Consider the following 20,434-nt stretch of genomic DNA (forward strand, 5'->3'; position numbering starts at 1 on the left):
CACACACACACACACGGGCGCCCTGAGGATCATCTTGCCTGCAGCATTCAGGGCTGTAGCCTGCCTCCCCAGCCCCCCCACCCCCCACCCCAAATCCAAGGAGGGAGGGGGTTTGCTGGGGAAGAGGCTCCCTGGGCTGCGTCTGTGAGCGGAGGGGAAGTAGCAGCAGCCGAAAAGAACAACGGAGGAGGAGGAGGGTAATTATAGCTCTGGCCCTTTTATACCAGTTGTGGTGCCGAAAGAGGAAGGAAGCCTGCACGGAGCCCTTTGACGTCAGGCTCCCCTCCGCCTCCTCCCCCCCTCCCCAATGCGTGAATGAGATTCACATGATGAGACCTGAGAGTGGAGAAAACTGCAGCTTCTCCCTCGCATGCTCCCACAGCTGCTGCCCAGCAACAGGCTCGGCTCCCCCCCCCCCACCTACCCATCACGGAAGGAGAGGGAGGGGTCTCTTGGGAAGGCCCAGCCCCTCAGTCAGAGGCTGCAATCCCTCTTCCTCCTCCTTTCAGGACCTCGGGGGGGGGGGGGTCTGCACCTGCCCAACAAACCCCCCCCCCTGGAATGGAGGCCGGTGAAAACCAGGCAAGGAAACTTTGGGGAAGGAGAGATGGATGGCAATCAAGTCACCCGGAGTTTCTTCGAGCTCTGCAGCTGCCCGGGAAAGGCCCAGCTCTGCTTAGGAAGCCCTGCTTGAGGCCATCAATTAGGGCATTTTTGACAAAACCTGACACAGACCCTTTGGGTATCCGGTTGGGGATGGCGACGGGCAGCCCAACTCCAAAGGGATGGAGCCGTTTTTGTTCCGATGCCCCCCCACTCTTGCTTTCCGGTGCCCTCCTGGGGAGGCAACCACGCCTCTGGGCCTCTGATGCCCATCCTTAGGACAGGGCCAGCAATAGCAATAGCACTAGACTTATATACCGCTTCATAGGCCTTTCAGCCCTCTCTAAGCGGTTTACAGAGAGTCAGCATATTGCCCCCAACAATCTGGGTCCTCATTTTACCCACCTCGGAAGGATGGAAGGCTGAGTCACCCTGAGCCAGTGAGATTTGAACCGCTGACCTGCTGATCTAGCAGTAGCCTGCAGTGCTGCATTTAACCACTGCGCCACCTTGGCTCTAGGACTGCAGCCAGGACTGCAGCCAGAGGGTAGTTGGTGAGCAAAATTGCCCTCTCGGCTGGAAAGCATCCAGCCCAGCCTTACGGGAGGCTGGGGGTCCGTGGGCTTCCCTGGGCCCGAAGGCGGCTGAAGGGAAGCACAGCCCCCCCCCCCACCGTGCCAACCGTGGTGATCCTCAGGCAGAGACGGAGAGCCCTTTGCTGCCCCAGAGGCTCAGGGGTGTCGTCATGCTCCTTCCCTCAGCCCAGCTGGCGAGCCACCCCCCCCCTTACAAGAAAGCAGCTGCACCAAGGGATGGGGGGTGGCTAGCCCGTGTTTTGCTGACCCTGGAAAGCAGAAGCAGCGACGGCTGTCTCAGGAACAGTTTGTTCTTTCTGATTTCCGCTTTCTAGGTGTTTGTTAACTACGAAGAAACTGTGGCTAATCCTGGCACAGAGCCAGCCCCCCCCTTCCCCACCCACATTGCATTGGTTGAGGCGAAGCCCAAGATCAACACCACAAAAATCTGGCCCACACCGTTTCTTATTGTTTTGTGTGCCTCTACGGCTATAAAGATGCATCGGAATCAGGCGAAATCCCCACCTCATTGCAGAGACCCCTTGATCTCCTCACCCCCCCAGGCTCAGCGAATCCACCTTGTCTTCCAAGCGTTAGAAGCCAAATAAAGGGCTAAAAAAAGAAGAAATCTTCAAAGCATTTTAGGTTTAAATTCAAGGTCCAAAATTAAGAGTATCAGAGGAAAAAAAACACAGAAAGGAATAACAACTTTGTTTGAATGTATGATATACAAGGACAGTAATGAATATAAGCAGCCTCAATAGTTGATTGGTGGGATTATGCATAATTGAAAACAGTGATATACAAATATAAATGGTTGGTAAATCTCACATCGGGATCTGCGATTATATCAAGGTATACTGTTATTAAACAGACAATCAAGAATGTCAGGGAAATAAATTTTTTTAATTGAAAATTTTGGAAAAAAAACTTTTACAAATGTTTACTTCCCTCCCACACCCTCCCCACCCAAACCCCCCCCAAACCTCCCCCCCCCCGACTTCCCAGAACCAATACAGGGTATAAATCTTTAACAAAGATATTCTAAAATAAAACTTAAAGAAAGTTAGAATCATCTTTCATTTGAGCTTTAACTCCTCTTTGCTAGGCTGACTCTAAACAGATTATATCATTCCTTGTTTCTGCAGCCATAAACTATCTGGAATTTCTTAGTCCCATATTTATTTTGAGTATAGTCAATATTAATTGTAATTGAATACACATTGTACAATGAAAGGGAGGTATTTAGTTATTTTAGATGAAGAATCTGTGATGGCAAATGTAACTGAGAATATGGATGCAAAAACACTTGTAACCAAACGACACGCTGTATGTAATGGATGAGATCATTTTTTTAAATAGTTTTTTTTTTAATGTTTAAAAATAAAAATAAAAACAGATTGCAAAAAAAAGAGGAAGCAGCCAAATAAACCGTGTGAAAAGGTGGATGCAAATCCTCCTCCTAATCTCCACAAACAAGGCTGAGCGATTAATTACAGTCACAACATTGCAACATCTGGCTGCTTTCTTTCGCTTCTTGAAAATAACAGTCCCAGAGAGACGCCTGCAAGGTCACAGCCCTTCTCTTATCACCACGTTTGCCAAATATTATCCACCTGGCTTCAAAGCCACCAAAGCCCATCTCAGCCACTGTCGGGGGTGTGTGTGTGTGTGTGGGATTGCCCATCCTGCAGAGGTGCCAGCTATGCTCCAGACGGCAACCCCAGGGAGCAGGCAGAGAGGCGGCCTGGCAAGGAAGCCGCAGATAAACAAGACCCTCAGCGGTTATATAATGAGGCCATGACGTCCTGAACACGATGTTCAGAAAAGAGTCTTATCGGCAAACCGCAGGAAGCCCGAGAGAGAAGGGAGCCAGCAATTAGCAGGCTGCCGAGGCAGAACGGAGCTGGCTCCCTTTTGCTGGCTCTTCCCTCCCCACAACTTCACGCCATAAGTTCTAGATTAAGGCAGGGCTCCCACAGGAACCCTGCAGATGGGGTGCAACCCCTAAACAGCCATTGCTGGGCATCCAGCCAGTTCTAGCACCAACAAGTGGTTTGCCCTGGAAGCCGTACGGGGGGGGGGGGGGGCAGCCTTTCTCTACTTTACCCTTTCTTCTTTCCCCTCCTCATCCCAGGGAGAAGGGGGGGGAGATTAAGAACCAGAAAAGAAAGTCTGGGAAAGGCTCTGCTCCCTTCCAGCCTCCCTTCGGCTCTTCCCCTCTGCCCCAGTCCCAGCTCCATCTGGAAGAAGAAAGGGCATCCTGTGGGCTGGCACTGGGGCAGCTGGCCACCCTTGAGAGACTGGCAAGCAATGGGCCGCTCTCAGAGAGCCAAGCTTTGAGGAGAAAGGGGGCAAGGCTGCACCCCAAGAAGGCTTCCCTGGTGTGGGAGAGCTCTGGATGGGGTGCCTCCCTTAAAGCGGCCGAATGCTCTCCAGGCGGAAAGAAAACAGAAACGCCGAGCCAGAATCGCCTGGGGTCGTTGCGGCTAAACTAATATTCTGGCTTCGGTGCCTTTAAAAAAATTTTTTTTTTACTGCTTGTGACTTTGTTATTATAGCTTGCTATTCCTGCCCGCCCCATGGCAGAGTAAAATATTTGGGAAAATGAATCAGCGGCGTTCTTGACAGCTGTTCACACACTCCGAAACTGGAAGATTTCCTGGGCTAAAGAGGAAAAAAACATTCCTCCAGCGCGCCCTCCCCAGGCTCAATCCCAAACTCCTCTCCAGCCTCAAAGGAACACGGGAGGATGGGAGACATACACTTTAGAGAAGACCCCAGACCCTTTATGAAGCCACCTTTTTCTTCCTCCAGGCTGTCCTCTGAGACCCAGCTGCAGAAGGCACCGCCCAGCACCGCCAACTGGGGAATCCCCTGCCCAGCAGCGGGAGAAGGGCGCCCCCTGCTGGTCACCTTCCTCACCCCTCAGGCCCCCTCCCGGCTTCGTGGGGGGGGGGGGCTTCCTTCCCACCCTCCCGGAGCTTGGGGTGGGGCTGCCAGTTGAGAGCCAGCAAGGAGCAACTGGCAAAGCTGGGGCAGCCTTTCCCAGGTACCCCCACACTGAGGTTTCTCCAGGGGCTGCAGGAGGGGGCTACGAGACCCTCTCCACCGTGCCCCCTTAGAAATCTCATCCCCGAGGAATGCAGGAAGAGACTGCCAGGCAGAGAGGAAGCCACCTGCATTGCGTGGTTTCAGCCCCTCTCCCTCCGCCTCGGCCAAGGAAGATGGCACCTGAGGAGGAGGTAAGGAGCAACAACAACAGTCACAACCTCGGATGGGGCTGGAAATTCAACAGCCCCAGGCTTCCCGGAACAACCAGGTCTTAGTGGCTTTGCGGAAAGCCGGAAGGGTGATGAGGGTCCGGATCTCAAACGGGGAGATCGTTCCAGAGGGCCGGAGCAGCCACAGAGAAGGCCCTCCCCCGGGGAGTTGCCAGTCGACACTGGCCGGCGGATGGGGGCCTCCAGGCCTGGCAGTAAGTGGCCCTTGGCTTCGATGTTGGCCTGGGGAGCCCAGTTGCCCTCCAGCTGCCAAAGCCCAGAGGCTCCCACACACCTGTCCCACCGTCTCCCCGTGCAGAAGTGTAGATTCTGGATGGTACCTCCCTCCCTCCCTCCCTCCCTCTCTCTCTCTCTCTCCCTCCTTCCCTCTCTCTAGGGGCACTTGAGGGCAGGACCTCTGACTCTCCAGGTGACTCTCCGCGTTTCCTTCTTCAGTGGGCTCTATACCTTCACTGAGGGTGCAGGGACTCGGGGTGGCTGGGCGTGGAGAGCCGCGGGGACAATGTCTGTCAATGCAGGGACCTTCCCCTTGGCTCTGGGAGGCTCCTGCAATCTTTGTTCAATGCATTGTGAAGTTTGCAGAGCCGAGGCTGAGTAAACAGCCTCTTCTCAGTCTGTTTATTTGCAGATCCAACGCATCATCAAAGCTTATGTAAGTTCTTCCATTTGGCAAGGGGACAGAGGCAGGATTGGCACAGAAAGTCTAAATTATGACCTCTTTTCTTAGCAATAACAGAGTCTCACATTGTTCGCGAAAGACGATCCAATTTGAAGCCCCAAAAGTGAAAGTCTTGTTTCGCCTGTGAAAAGGGAGGCCACAGCCAATGGGGTGGGTGAGTATGTGCCTTTCTATAGGGCTAGATTGCTTTCACCATTGGGAGGGGGCACCTGGAGTCAGGTGCAGCTCCTGGTGCCCAGTGGGTGACTCTTCACTCCCTGGGGCCCGCTGCAGCCAAGGACAAGCGGTGTCCACTCTGGGGCCTCCCTGGGTGGAAATAGGGGCTGTTCCTGGGGGGGAGGAAGCATTTGCATCCTTCCCTCCTCCCTGAGCAAGCGCCCTTCAGCCCTCCGCCCCTCTTTGCCCTTTTGGTGAGCAGCAGCAGCACCAAAACAAAGGACTTGCCAGCAGAAGCCGAGAACAAGACGTCCTCCATGCTAACAAGGGACGGGTTGCATAACTTGGCAGCAGCTCCTTGCCAGGATTGCAGCAGCCTCTGGATGGCACCCAGGGGTGGGGCAGGCACTCCCCGGCCTACAGACTCCCCGAGCCCAGCCAAGGCAGGCACGCGACTCCCTCTGTCCCTCTCAAAATACCCCAAGGGCGCTGCACGGATTGCCACTGTGCCAGGTGCGGAGACCGTTCAGATCCCTCGACGCACCCGCAAGAGCCAACGGGGGGTGGGGGGCGAATGGCCCCGGAAGGAGGCTACAAGGGCTGTTTGGATGCTGGTCCTCCTTGGTCACCCAGCCAGCCACTTTCTGCAGAATGCCCAGGAAGGGTGGCAGGTGGTCAGAGCATGCAAGGGCTGTTTTTCTCCGCTGTCTGTAGCCACTGAGGCTGCTCTGGGCCTCTGGAGAGTGGGGAAAGCTCTAGCACTCTCTCTCTCCCTCCCTCCCTCCCTCCCTCTGTGTCCGTCCATCCGACCTTCTTCCTGCAGTTGGAAGGACCATGTCAAAGCCACCTCCATGCCGGTGATGTAGGAGAGAAGGAAACGTCCTTTTCTGCGTCCCAAACACGGTTCTGGTGAACCAACCTTCAGATGAAGCTGGGCTTGGCGGACGCTCCGCGAGGCTCACTCTTCCACACCCTGGCTTTTTTCCTTCAGGACTGCCCGACAGCAATCCTAACAAGTGCACTAGGGGTGCCTGGCACTGGGATCCGGGACTGCCCAGGAGACTCATGGCTGAAGGCCATTGCGGCCTGGCATTCTTGAGCTAATGGGACGGGTCAGTGCTACCTGAGGAAGGTGCAGAAGGTGCTACCCGAGGAAGGTGCTTAACCTGGTCTCAAGGATGCGGGGGGGGGGGAGGCGATGCTGAGGAAGGGTCTGCCATCCCTTCACCCACCTCTGCCAATCTTCTCAGATGGGAACAGAGCTCTGCAAAGCCCCACTTTGCGCCAAGACAGGGAATTTGCCAGAGAACGGCTTCCCAGGGACAGTTTCCAAACCGCAAGGCGGGCGGAATGCAGGGGCCTGTTATGTAACCTCTTGAAACGGGACGTGGTCGGGGAGACAAGCCAAGGCTGCAAGCTTGGACCTTGCGGGGTGCTCCACACTCCACCGCTCCCCCCCGCCTCCAGAGTCTTCTTACATAACAGCGTGGAACCGAGAACATTTTTCTGTGTTGTCGTCAATTTGTTTTGTTCTGGGCCGAGGCACAACCCTCCTCCCTCCCGCCCTCCACTTCCCCTATTTCTGCTTTCCTTGACGTCAGCGCGGGGGTCCCGCCTCTCTGTGCTCCCTGAAGCCTTAGGGAACCCTGAAAGTACCAGAGCTGGAGGAAGTGGCGGAGCACGGAAGAAGGGGCAGCCCGAGGCAGGCTGGGGGGGCTATTGCCTGCACCTGAGCACTTAAACGCACGGCACCCCTGGTGCAGAAAGAGGGCTCGGGCTCTGGATGAGGAGGAGGGAGGGGGGCCTTGCAGTGTAGCCTCTCTCAGACCGGCGTTCCAACCTTTCCAGGATGGGAAAATCAAAACCAAGGTTACTTTTTAACCCGGTCCATGTGTCCAGTGAGGTCAATAGCTCCCTTGAGGTACTGCCAAAGCTGCAGCCTTCCACTTGGGAGAGAAATGGGTCTGGGGGAAAAGCACCTGCTTCTGGACCACCGTCTCTTTCCAGGGGTCTGTCTCATGGCTGAACCCCTTTCTGGAGGCAGAGCCAACAGTAGATTGTTGTCTCCCCTTTACCCAATCTCTTCCAGAGGTACCTTTGCTGTGCATCAACTTCCCCTTTGCAGCTCTACTGTAACCTCAGAGCGGGGTGTGTGTGTGTGTTGTGATGTGTGTGTGTCCCTGAGCCTTAAGGCACCCCTAAATCTCCTGCAGCCCTGCACGTGGCACACAAGGCTTCAGCTGCATTTCAGAAAGTGCCCATGGGGGTGAAAGGTCAAGGGGCCCGAGGTCCGTCAATGAGAGTCTAGAGCTACCCTTCTGCCCCTCCCCCCCAGAGGAGGCAGAGCTCTTCTGCCCACTTACACACCGCCATTGGGGGGGGGGGGAAGATGCTGAGAAATGTGCAGTCTTGCCCGCTTGCATCCCGGAGAGTGCTGGGTTTGAGAAGCAACCGGTTATCAAAACAGCCACCATTCATAATTTGCTGTGAGGTTCTGAGACCCACCTATAAGGAGCACCGTGTGCCCACCGGACACTTCAGGCAGGTTACTAAAATGAGTTCAGTCCCCGACTGCCACAACAGCTCACCCCAAAGACCCTTCCCCATGTATACAGGGCTTGACATGACCAGCACACACCCCCCACACCCCTCATCCACCAAAGGCCGCATGCAGAGGGAGGAGCCTTTTCTGAACGTTTCTCACTTCCTGGGTTTGCGTATTGCAGTCTTTGGAGTCCTCCTGCCGGCCGGCCTGGGAGTGAACAGAATGCACCCAGGCTCCTTGGCGGGACCGACACACACACACACCAGGGAGCATCTGGAAACCCTGCTCCTGGGCTGCCGCCTGGTTTGAAGGGATTCCCTCATACGGCAAGCGGGCAGCAGCAGCGTCGTCCCCTGGCAGAAGGCCTCCAGCTCCCGGACTCCGAGCATGAAGCCAGGGGTGGGGAAGACAGGCAGCTGCATGACTCTCTGGGGAGCAGTGGGTCAGCTCCGGTCACTTGGGTGGGTAGTCCCAGTCTGACCCTCCTGCCTGAGTTTGAGTTTATTTCATTTGTATGCCACCCTTTTCCCTGAAGGGACTCAGGGCAGCTCACAACTCGGCAAGGGAAAGGGAATACAGACCGTTGACAAGACAAAAAACAATACATATACATAATTAAAAAGCGCAACAATCATACCATTCGAGATAGGGGCAATGATTCTTTAACCCCAGGCCTGTCGGAACAGCCAGGTTTTAAGGGCTTTGCGGAAGGCCTGGAGGGTGGTGAGGGTGCGAATCTCCACGGGGAGCTCGTTCCAGAGGGTCGGAGCAGCCACAGAGAAGGCTCTCCTCCGGGTAGTCGCCAGTCGACACTGGCCGGCAGATGGAATTCGGAGGCGGCCTAGTCTGTGGGATCTAATTGGTCTAGTGGAGGTAATTGGCAGCAGGCGGTCTCTCAAGTACCCAGGTCCAATACCATGAAAGGCTTTATAAGTGACGACTAGCGCCTTGAAGCGTATCTGGAGACCAATAGGCAGCCAGTGCAGCTCGCGGAGGATAGGTGTTACGTGGATGAACCGAGGTGCACCCACGATCGCTCGCGCGGCTGCATTCTGGACAAGCTGAAGTCGCCGAATACTCTTCAAGGGCTGCCCCATGTAGAAGCCTTCCCCACCAACCAGCAGAGTGGCCACTAGCAGGTGACAATGGTGGCCCAAAACTGGCTGTCGCCATTGAGAAGAGCACCTCTCTGGGTTTTGTTCCTGGCCACTGGCTGACCAAGCCAAGAACAGGGTTTGGGGTGCCCAACTTTGACAATGGGGAAAGAAGGGGGCCACAGAAAGCACCTTCTTGATACTTGTGACCCCCAAACCTGCTGCTTCCACCCTGGGTGGCTGGCATCCCTCTCCTGCACATCAGAAGGGGATTCACTTGGCAGCTACAGAGAAAGGTGGGGAGGGTCCTCTTTTAGTCCCCTCCCTGGCCTTGCCGCTGAACCAGCTGAGGGGGGGGGGAGGAGTGTGGCGGTGTCATAGTCATTCTTATGATGCAGGCTACCCTGGCACCCTGGCCTGACTTCAGCCATGCCCTGGAAGCCAAGGCCAGGCTGGTGGCTGAGTATCCCCTGCTCCTGGCCCGCTCGTCCTCCGGCCATGGGTAAAGGGAGGGGTCGGCCCGGGGGTCACGGGCAGAGGGGCCTCGGTGGGGCAGCATGGAACAGTACGAGCCCATCCTCAGCATCGGCCAGGGCTCCAGCGCCGAGGTCTTCTTGATGAGGAACGCCAGCACGAAGAAGCTCTTTGCCGTCAAGAAGGTCAAGACGGTGCCCGGGAAGCGGCTGCGCAGCAAGGAGGCCATCCTGCAGGAAGTGGCCATCTTGCGGCAGCTGCAGCACCCCCATGTGGTGGCCTGCCATGGCCACTTCCTGGACACCGAGGAGGCGCATGTTTTCATCGTGCAAGAGTACTGCGACGGGGGCTCCCTCGACCAGCATATCCAGAAAGGGGGTCCCTTTCCCGAGAGCGTCATCATGCGGTGGTTTGTGCAGCTGGCCCTGGCGGTGCAGTACATCCACACCTTGAGGATCTTGCATAGGGACATCAAAGCCTCCAACGTCTTCCTCACCCAGACCTGCATCCTCAAACTGGGGGATTTCGGCATCTCCAGGGTGATGGACGGCACCCTGGAACTAGCCAGCACCTTTGTGGGCACGCCCTATTACCTCAGCCCCGAGCTCTGCCGGGACCTTCCCTACAGTTCCAAGGCAGACGTCTGGGCCCTGGGCTGTGTCCTCTTTGAGATGTGTGCCCTGCAGCCCCCCTTCCAGGCCTTCAGCATGATCAGCCTGTTCCATAAGATAGTGAACTCCAGCCCCAGCCCCGTCCCGCCCAGCTACCCGGCCCCCCTGCACAGCCTCATCCAGAGCATCCTGCAGAAGGACCCCACAGTCCGGCCCAGTGCCAGCACCATCCTCACCTTCCCCTACGTCCAGCAGCACCTCAGCCTTTACTTCCTCAACCGGGAGCCTCGGCTCCCCCGCCAGCTGCCGCCCGAAGCCCCTCCCGAAGGAGAGGGGGCTAAGCCCAGTCTGCTCAAGGCCGCCCCAGAGGGCTCCCTGGCCCCCTTGAGTGGTGCAACCGAGGCGCCCGGCTCTACCTGGCGCCCCTCCCTGCAGCGCGCCTGGACCCTTGCAGACAGCCCGAGTGTCTATAGCAGCGCTTCGCAATACTCGGCCGACTTTGAGGACACGAGCACTTCTTCCATCGGCAGCAGCTCAGATGCAGATTGCCCCGTCAACACCGAGGCAACCGAAACCTGTAAGCCTACTTCGCCAGACACAAAGGCTCCCAAAGGCTTCGGCCTTATAAGGGTGCCGAAAGACTGTTCCCAGATCCCTTTGCCACCCTAGACGAGCACGGCTTGCCTGCCTAGTTTGCAGTAAAGCGTGCCCGCGTGCCCACTGTTGCTAAGTTCATTGCAACAGTGAACCTGAAATGCCATCGTCTGTGGGAGAACCTATAAAACATACGGTGAATTTAGTGCAGGCTAGAAAGTCCCTCTACCCCAACAGCCAGTTTCTCAATAATGTGGGAGGCCAAAGGTGGCAGTTTGGCGTCCTTGAGAAGGCGTTGCTCACAGATGATGCCAGTCTCCTTCTCATCTCCAGCCCTCCCCCTCGATGCTTGCCCCTCTGCAAGCAGGAACATGTGGAGCCTCCTTCCCCTTACCGGACCAGGCCTCCCCGTGCAGCAGGGGGCTGGATCAGGCTTCAGGAAGCCATTGGCACCCTTCTTACTTTGCTCTTTGAATCCTGCTCAAAGCCAAAGCCTTTCTTAAAGCGCGCCAGACTCTGGGCTGGAAAAGGCTCCAGAGAACGAAGGGCCTTTCCCAGCCCAGACCAACCCACTTCCTTTTCCTCCTCGCAGCTTCTGAGGACAACTGGGAGGACTCGGAGGAGGCCGCCCTGGCCGATGCGGTGGACACGCTTGAATGGGCCATGCAAGACAGTAAGTCCTCTTCGGCCACTGGGAGCCTGCAGAAGGCACATGGGTGGGGCCGCTCTGCACCGCAGCTTCTATGGCTCGCTTCAGCTCCGCTTGCCTGACCCACCAAGGGGAGCCTCCGGGAAGACCCCCCCCCTCCTCTGGCAACAGGGGCACCGCCAGGCTTCCCTTGGCAGCAGCACGGGGCACCTTGCTATTTCTTCTGGGGCTTGCTTGGACCCCTTAGTCTGGCCTACAACTCTGGCGGGCTCCCATCCACCCAAGAATTAAGCAGAGCTGAACGAGCGGTAAGCAGCACACAGCGCGTTAGCTCGGGAGGGTCATTTGTTAATTCAAGGTTGGGCTGCAAGAATCACTAGGCCTGTGATGGCGAACCTATGGCACGCATGTCGGAAGTGGCACACACAGCCCTGTGGGCACCCGCACCGTCACCAGCTGGTCTTCACAGGTGCTGGAAACAGCCCGCAAAACAGCCAAAAAACAGGTCATTTTTCAAGCTGTTTTCAGAGTGCTTTTCGGGCCATTTTTCCAGGTGTTTTGGGGCCGTTTTCTGGGGTGTTTTTTAGAGCATTTTCAGGGTCAAAAATGGCCTGAAAACAGCCCCAAAAGCAGGTATGCATGTGCCAGCCAGCAGGTCTTCGGGGAACCGGCACCCCTGTGTGCACACGGATGTCCCAGTTTGGGCACTTGGTGCCGAAAAGGTTTGCCATCCCTGCACTAGGCAACACTGCTTGATGCTAACTCAGCCATTCGGTTGGCCAAGAGAACCTGCTGCTTTCTGTTACCGTTACAGCCTCTGAAACTGCTTCCTTGCCAGCCCCTTCCCCTCCATTTTGGCCTTCCTCTGCAAACAACCCCGTCCTTACCTGGCCCAGGTTGCTACTGGTTCCCCCTTCCCCAGAGTTCCCTAGAGCAGTGTTTCCCAACCTTGGCCACTTGAAGATATCCGGACTTCAACTCCCAGAATTCCCCAGCCAGCATTCGCTGGCTGGGGAATTCTGGGAGTTGAAGTCCGGACATCTTCAAGTGGCCAAGGTTGGGAAACACTGCCCTAGAGAACCCTGACTGACCCCGCGCTGGCGCTCTTCTGACCCAACTCACAGTGGCCAAAGGGAAGCGCCTGGCCCCTCCCTCCCACCCCTGTGGAGGGTTCGGATGAGGCGCTCAGCTGCCCCCCCCCCCCAAACCAAGCCTTCTGGTGTTGCCCATTTTCAGATGACAGCGACTTTGGTGGAAGCGACTCCGGCAGCTTCGGCTCCAAGGACTCGGAGCACCTGTCAGGTTGGGAGGATTTCGAGGACACGCAGGTCGGCCGTTTACTGCAAAGCCTAGATCTGGAACAGGGAGAGGGCAGCGCCGGATGCCAACCAAAGCGAACGTAAGGGGGCTGCGGCCATCCCCGCTCACCCTGGAAAATCAGTGAAGGCAGGATATTCTGGTCCACCTTCCCAAGCTATCACCTGTAGCTCCCCTCCCAAAAAAAAAGAAGCTCAGCTCAGAGGTTTTTTGCACTGCAGCACCAGTGCTGCAGTTGTTCTATTCCCAGAACCAAGATCCGTTTTTGTAAAAAGATTTTATAAAGAACTGCCAGAAAGAGCTGACCCAGTAGACGTGCAAGACCTGCTAAGGAAAAAAACACCACTGTAACCAACTGCAACCTCTTCAATTAAGTGCCTCCTCCTCCTCCTCCTCTTCCTCATTCCTCCGATGCTTTCGGAATATTCCCTTCACATGCATATACACGTGTTCGTAAAACCTACAGACGCGTCTGACTGTTTCTTTCATGAACAGAGAGAACAGATGGTGGCTTAGACTCCCCTCCCTCTTGTGGGCATAGGAAGAAAATGCCCCGGGGTGGAGTAGCAATAGCAATAGCAGTTAGACTTATATACCGCTTCATAGAGCTTTCAGCCCTCTCTAAAGCGGTTTACAGAGTCAGCATATCGGCCCCACAATCTGGGTCCTCATTTTACCCACCTCGGAAGGATGGAAGGCTGAGTCAACCCTGAGCCGGTGAGATTTGAACCACTGAGCTGCAGCTAACAGTCAGCTGAAGTGGCCTGCAGTACAGCACTCTAACCACTGCGCCACCTCGGCTCTCCTAAGGGTAATTCCCCTTAGGGACATAAATATTTAACTGAAAACTCATCTCTGCCAGAATTGGCCCCTAACCCAAGAGAAATGAGGACTGGAGCCTCGTGGAATCCCCTGCTCCCCTTGCCCATCCTGTTTCCTACTGCAGAACCACGCAAAGGGCCTAGGACAGCCAAGGAGAGGAAAGCCCAGAGAGAAGTATGGAAAAGGTTTATTTATCAAACCGCAAATCAGTCTGGATTGGAAGGGCTCAACCGCTGCTCTGTTTAGCTGCCAGCCTCTTGTCTCTCTCTTCCGCGATAGTCAGGCGGATTCCTTTTCCACGTGGCAGAGAGATCCAAGGCTTGTTGCCCTGAAGTTCGAAAGAGAAAATACGTTAGGGAGAAACACGTCGCGCACGAGCCATTCCTGGGGATGCTAGAAGCAAAGCATCTTTAACTTCCTTCCGAACCGTAACGACCTGGTTGCTTGAGAGGGGGGTGGTCAGTAGTTTTGGGCCCAAGTGAAGGGGTTCTAGACATTCCAGAAAGCCACGATCCAATTCCAGCTCTGCAAGATTAATCTCTGGAAAGCCACTGGGCCACACCCCCCTCCCCCAGAATAGCCAGATCAGCATGGATCAGAAGCGGAGGCTTCCGGTGCTCCTCAGATTAAGCAACCTTAATAAACAAATAGAACTGAATTTGAGGGCTGCAATCTAACAAACTGAGAAAGCAAATTATTGATTAGGGGGGGGGGAATCAAACTTGACAACTCTCACCATATGGACTAATACTAGTTCAAGATCTAGCCCTAGAAGCAGTTACCTAACTAATCGCAGTTGCCACTCGTGCTCCCATCTGTGAACACTTGTGCGCCGACTCATTTTTCTAAAACTAGTTCTCGCTTTCATTGCAAAAAGATTCGAGCAATCTTTCTTTTAAGGACGTTTGAAACATTCGGGATATTTAGGCTTTCATTTTCAAAGGTGTACTGAATAGTTTTATGGTTTCTGAACCGATTTTAAGAGTTTTGAGAATTTATCAATAAAAATTCAGAAATAGCAATAGCAGTAGACTTATATACCGCTTCATAGGGCTTTCAGCCCTCTCTAAGCAGTTTACAGAGACAGCATATTGCCCCCAACAACAATCCGGGTCCTCATTTTACCCACCTCGGAAGGATGGAAGGCTGAGTCAACCCTGAGCCGCTGAGATTTGAACCGCTGAACTGCTGATCTAGCAGTAGCCTGCAGTGCTGCATTTAACCACTGCGCCACCTTGGCTCAATCATAAATCATAAAATTATGACGGTATGATTTCAGAATGTATCCTTTGGCACAAGTTCCCTCTTGGTAGGTAGAAACCAAAGGAGGGAAGGCGGATGGCAGACCCAGGCCCCTCCCCTGCAAGTCAGGAAGGGCCGACAATGGCTCTCCTTTGCGTCTCTGCTCCTCAAAAGGAGGTTGGGAGAAGCGCCCGGCCAATTCTCTACCCTGCGCTGCATATACCCGTTGCCAGCAGCTTACCTTTCCAATCACAAAGATGTTAGACAGTCTGGTGGCGAAGCTATTGCCATTGGCATCCTTGACATGAACCACGTCGAACGAACCGGGATGCCTCTCCCGGTTGGTGATCACACCGATACGCCCCAAGTTAGCTCCTCCGGTCACCATGCACAAGTTGCCTGCAGGTGGAAAAGGAAGAAGTTGCCCATACGATCCATCCCTGAGAGACCGCCTCCTGCCGATTACCTCTCTCAGACCAATTAGATCGCACAGGTTGGGTCTCCTCCGGATTCCATCTGCCAGCCAATGTCGGCTGGCGACTCCCCGGGGGAGAGCCTTCTCTGTTGCAGCTCCGGCCCTCTGGAACGAGCTCCCTGTCGAGATCCGGACCCTTACTACCCTCCCGGCCTTCCGTAAAGCCACCAAGTCCTGGCTGTTCCAGCAGGCTGGGGGGAACTGAGAAGCATCTACCTCCACGGAAATTGTGAATGTTGGTTTTGTTTTTAATATGTTGTCTTTGTCTCGTTTCCCCCCTTTTCCCTTGTCTTTTGTGAGCCGCCCGGAGTCCTCCGGGAGTGGGCGGCACACAAGACAAATAAATAAATAAATCCCAGTTCCCTAATCAAACGCTAACCCTTGGCCCCAGCATGGCTTTCCAGGAATACCGACCCTATTTCACCAAAACCGCTGCAAAAACCCACCATCTAAAGAGCCGTGACCCAACAATTGTACGATAGACACATGCGCGCCGTCAAAATAGCGCCAATTAAAACGCGGCGTCAAAATAGCGCCAACAAATTTGTGACAATAAAATCACGACGACAAAAGCGCAATGACAAGTACAATAAAATCGGAAAAAAATTAGGGTTAGGGTTATAACGTACGTATACGCGTCCCACTATGTTAACGGCCCAGCACACTCACTGGGCTGTCTATAGTTTGTTGATGATGCAATTTTGTCGTCGCGCATTTGTCGAAAACCAATTAGCGGTTTTGTCGGCGCTCATTTGTACGTCGCGGTTTTGTCGGCGCGCGTTATGTCTATCGCGCATTTGTCGGTGAACCCTAAAGAGCAGGTGTTCTGCTCTCCAGGGCAGGCGCTTCAAGTCACAAACTACACAACCCCTGAAAACAGACCCACAGCAGTCTGAACACCCCACAGTTACGTCACTTAGAACAAACCTGTGTCAAACTTGATGAAGTCTGTAATTTTGCCTGTCTCCAAATCAATCTGGATGGTGTCGTTCACTTTGATGAGGGGATCTGGGTACCGGATTGTTCGGGCATCATGAGTGACAAGGTGAGGAATTCCTTTGGTGCCCACAAAGATTTTTCTAACCTTGCACAGCTTGTACTGGGGAAACCAACCAACAGAGAGAGTTACTTGGGTCACATGGGGCTTCTGCCATTTCAAAGCTTTTAAAAGGACAACAGTCTTCCCCTTCTGTTGATCTCCTGGCCAACTGCCGGGGAGCAGACCCTGCTGCTTAGAGTAGGGGGAGGTGACCTGGAGCCCACCAGACGCTTCAGACCACTCTCCCAATCAGGAAGCAGGCTGGAACTAAATGAGGAAGGGGGACTTAAAACGAAAGAAGACACGAGCGAGCAAGGAGTTGATGTAACGTGGTATTCATATGTGCAGATAGTCAAGATATGAGAAAGATGTTGAAACACAGGGATTTTACAAAGGAATAACAGAGTCAGATAAAATCTTAACAGAAACACGAGAAAAAACTAATAAAGAAATTGTATAGCTACTTATTGGGCATAAAACAGGAAGAGGAACAAGAGATAATGATAGCATGGTAATGCTTATGCAATAGAACTAGATAAATGGCAGGAACTGTGGCTTAGGAATTACAAATTAACAATGTCAGCTGCATATAAAGAGAATTTGTATAAGATGTTTTACAGATGGCATCTACCATGGGCGAGGTTGGCGAAATTGTTTAAGGACAAATCAGCTAAATGTTGGAAATGCTTCCAAATATCTGAATCTTATTATCATATATGATGGACATGTGGAAAAGCAAAAAAGTATTGGATAAAAATCAACACACGGTTGGAAGAGATGACACAACAATGTATTGAACTGAAACCAGAAATATTTCTGCTAGGAATTTTGCCTGAAATTTATAATAAAGAGAATGTATATTTGATAATTATTCATGTATTAACCGCAGCTAGAACTGTATTTGCACAACACTGGAAAAGTGGAGAAATTCCAACTGATGAAACGGGTGGTAAGAAAAATATTAGAACGTGCAGAAATGAACAGATTAACATTAGCAGCTAGAGAGAGAAAAACTGAATATTATGTGATATGGGAGGTATTTTATCAATGGCTAGAGAATAAAAAAGGAGTTTGGAAATGAAGATTAAAGAGAAAGTAAAAATATATTAAGATAAAGATGTAAACAAAAAGGAAATTTGTTAGTAAACATAAAAACATATATAACATGAGGATAAGGATGTTTAAGTTTAAAATGTATTGTTATTAAGACATCAAGAGGAAAACGGAGAGCATGATGTTTAAATGTGTAATATACTATAACATTAAGCTTAGTGAAATAATGTTATATGAATGTGAATGAGATGGAAAACCCTAACCCTCCAATTGTATCGGCTGGGAAGCATCACCTTAGTCTATCTATCCAGGGACTCAAGTTCTAGCAGTGTTTCTCAACCTTGGCAACTTGAAGATGTCCGGACTTCAACTCCCAGAATCCCCCAGCCAGCATTCGCTGGCTGGGGAATTCTGGGAGTTGAAGTCCGGACATCTTCAAGTTGCCAAGGTTGAGAAACACCGGTCTAGCATGAAAAAACATTTCTGAGGACGGTCCCACCCCAGATCCCCTCAGCATTCAGAGCAGGAACCTGGCGAGATGCACTCCAGGAAATGAAGGGACTTTTCCCCCCACCCATCTGGTATCCAGAAAGTTCAGAGGTCAATTTTAGTCAGCACCCTCCAAAAACAGGACTCAAATAAGGGAACAACGATTTGCTAAGTCTGACAAAAGACACCCGGGAGCAACGACGTCACAGTTTCAGGGCACGTTTCCTCTGACCGATATTCATCCAGTTTCTTAAGTCAAGGAATATAATTCTGCCTTTCCGATACTGGTTGCCTGGCAGGCTTACCTTGGCTTCTTCCGGCGTGATGCGGTGAACGGCAAAGCGTCCCTTGGTGTCATACACGAGGCGGAAGTGCTCAGCTGTTTTTTCAATGCTGATCACATCTGATAAGGAATCAAGCCAAAAACAAAAGCATTGGGAGACATGTCCTTGGCTTCCAAAGGAGGCGAAACAAATGGCTTTGCCACTGCACGGTTTTGTCTTTTGATATGTTGCTTCTTCAGATCTCAAGAGAGGCTTTTACTCTTCTGAGATCTAAAGAGTGAAACGTGGCGTACTTCAAAGACAAAACACCCAGAGAAAGAGGCCAAAGCAAGTCAGATGCCACTTGGGGAAAACTGGAAGCAAGTGAGGGCGACTGCATAATGGAGATGGGCCAGGTTGGTTCCCATAACCACTTACCCAGAAACTGAGTCTAGTTTATAGAAGTTGACATCTAAGAACTAGGCTGGAGAAGGTAAGCTGTTACTTACTGCTAGATAAATTATTTGTGGAATGGACAATCGAAGCATTCTATTAGAATTAAAGAACAGAATACGTTTCCTGGATGAGCAGCAACCTTTAAGGAAATATCAAAATGTCACTTCCCACTTTTCTTTTCTAGCAGATTTTTATTATTATTTCCCTTCTACACCTTACAGTCATTACATTAACATTATGTCATCGTACCTGTACATGTATATATTTCGCTTCTATATTTACACACCTTTATACACAGTTCTATATATATTTATATATATCGTCTTTTGGCTTCATTAATTTTAATTCCTGTTTTGCAGCCATTTGTACCACTTGTTCCAAATTTCATAATATTCCGACTCTCCTTTATCTTTTAATTTCAGTGTTAATTTGTCCATCTCTGCACAATCCAAAGTTTTTTTTAAATCACTAATTCATCCGAGGGGGTATTATTTTGTTTCCAGCATTAGGCAAATGCTATTCTATCTGTAGTTAGATGTATTAATATGTACTTAATTTCCTTTGTATATTTCCCTTTACTAATCTACAGATTGCCCTCCCCAGCCCAGCCCAAACCTAACTTTCACTACTAACCCATGAATCCGGCCGGATAGGTAATATCTGTGCGCACTTTGCCATCAATCTTGATAAACCGCTGCATGCAGATTTTCTTGACCTCATCCCCAGTCAGGGCATACTTAAGCCTATTCCTGAGAAAAATGATAAGTGGGAGGCATTCCCTCAGTTTGTGGGGTCCTGTCGATGGACGGGGTGCCTGTAAATACAAAGACAGTGGAAAGTCTCTCTCACACACACACAATATCCCCATCAATCCCCCTTCAGGGCACAGGAAAGGGGTCAAGGCATCCACAGGGCAGGGATGCTCTCCTTCTCCTCTCCCCCTCCCTCTCTTCTCCTCTCTCCCCCTCCCTCTCTTCTCTCTCTCCCCCTCCCTCTCTCAATATCAATCGCAGGCAGCTTTTTGTGGGGAAAGCCCATAGGCTCCTTTCCTCCTGCCATTCAGTGCATGCCACGCTCAAAGCTGCGGCATTTATCTTAACAAGAACGCACCAAAGTTGTGGTTTGGAGCAAGAATGCCAGAAGGGCCGCTGCAGCGGAAGGCCTCTAGCACAACCGCATCTCTGCAAGGGGCTCAAGGCTTGGGAGCTCCACCCGACCAAGCCCAAGCGTGCAAGCGGCCCGCCTTCAGGCCACGTTAAGGGGAACCATTCCCCACCCCCGCATCCCCAAGGCAGCGTGCTTGACCGGCCGAGCTTACAAAGACTCCCGTCAGCTTGTCCAGCATCCAGTGCTTCGGAGCGGCCACCCGCTTCAGGTGCTTCTTGGGTCCACGAGCCTGCAAGAACCGCGCAAAGCAGCCGTTACACAGATGGTCGAGGAAGGCAAGCGAGACCCATCCCCGCGTTGGCCCCGGAGCTGCGGCGGCCCAGCCCGGATTCCTGGCCTGGAGCAGGCCGAGTGCGGGAGCGACCCGGCCCCTCCGTTCGCATCTTCCGAAGCCGGCCTTCCTTGGGACCAGAAGGGCGCTTTGCTGCCAAAAAGCGGCCACGCGGTGCCCCGCCGGGCTGCCGGTCCTTCTGCCGCCAACCGGGGCGCTCCGCTCAGATTAGGCCGACGGATGGCGAGGGATTCCGGGAGGCGCGAGCCAAGAGCCGCGTACTCACCATGGCCGCGTTCCGCTGAGAAAGGGCCGCCGCTTCCACCCCCCCGGCCGGATATCCTGCCTGAAGTACGGCGGCTCCGCGCGTCCAGAAAGTCTCGCGGGCGACAGCGAGCAGCTCCCCCTAGCCGCCACGATGGTTCTTACTTGGAGAGAAGACGCTCTCTCCGTCACCCGCCCACGGAGCGCAGCTCCGCATAGCTTCCGAAGTCAGAGCACGCATGCGCATGCGAAATGCAATTGGGGAGGGGGGCTCCGTGGCCACTATTGACAAGCCACATCTGGAAGTCCCGT

General features: G+C 53.1%; 2 protein-coding genes across 2 annotated transcripts; one reads left to right on the forward strand and one right to left on the reverse strand.

Annotated features, from left to right (window-relative positions):
• The first annotated feature begins 9,493 nt into the window (after positions 1-9,493).
• LOC106551797 (uncharacterized) lies at positions 9,494-13,044 on the forward strand. Its single transcript, XM_014069952.2, has 3 exons — positions 9,494-10,598; positions 11,208-11,288; positions 12,501-13,044. Exons 1-3 carry the CDS (start codon positions 9,494-9,496, stop codon positions 12,665-12,667), a joined length of 1,353 nt encoding a protein of 450 aa, XP_013925427.2. The 3' UTR covers positions 12,668-13,044.
• Positions 13,045-13,572: 528 nt separating this feature from the next.
• Positions 13,573-20,257, reverse strand: LOC106551801 (small ribosomal subunit protein eS4). The gene is made up of 7 exons (XM_087728260.1): positions 20,145-20,257; positions 19,739-19,816; positions 19,054-19,234; positions 18,007-18,104; positions 16,048-16,219; positions 14,887-15,044; positions 13,573-13,731 (listed from the first exon to the last, which is right to left on the reverse strand). The coding sequence occupies exons 1-7, from the start codon at positions 20,145-20,147 to the stop codon at positions 13,630-13,632; spliced, it is 792 nt and encodes a 263-aa protein (XP_087584386.1). The 5' UTR covers positions 20,148-20,257; the 3' UTR covers positions 13,573-13,629.
• Positions 20,258-20,434: the final 177 nt, after the last annotated feature.

This window comes from Thamnophis sirtalis, unplaced genomic scaffold, assembly GCF_051295495.1.
Source record: "Thamnophis sirtalis isolate CommonGarterSnake01/CBP01778 unplaced genomic scaffold, rThaSir2_p1.2 scaffold_13, whole genome shotgun sequence".
In the NCBI taxonomy this organism is placed as follows: domain Eukaryota; kingdom Metazoa; phylum Chordata; class Lepidosauria; order Squamata; family Natricidae; genus Thamnophis; species Thamnophis sirtalis.

Excerpts from the sequence above, each read along its gene's own strand:
- LOC106551797 (XM_014069952.2), top strand. The coding sequence starts at position 9,494 with ATGGAACAGTACGAGCCCATCCTCAGCATCGGCCAGGGCTCCAGCGCC. Across the intron at positions 10,599-11,207 it reads CACCGAGGCAACCGAAACCT|CTTCTGAGGACAACTGGGAG; the intron begins GTAAGCCTACTT and ends TCCTCCTCGCAG. Across the intron at positions 11,289-12,500 it reads TGAATGGGCCATGCAAGACA|ATGACAGCGACTTTGGTGGA; the intron begins GTAAGTCCTCTT and ends GCCCATTTTCAG.
- LOC106551801 (XM_087728260.1), bottom strand. Across the intron at positions 18,105-19,053 it reads CTATCCGGCCGGATTCATGG|ATGTGATCAGCATTGAAAAA; the intron begins GTTAGTAGTGAA and ends ATTCCTTATCAG. Across the intron at positions 13,732-14,886 it reads ACATCTTTGTGATTGGAAAG|GGCAACAAGCCTTGGATCTC; the intron begins GTAAGCTGCTGG and ends TTCGAACTTCAG.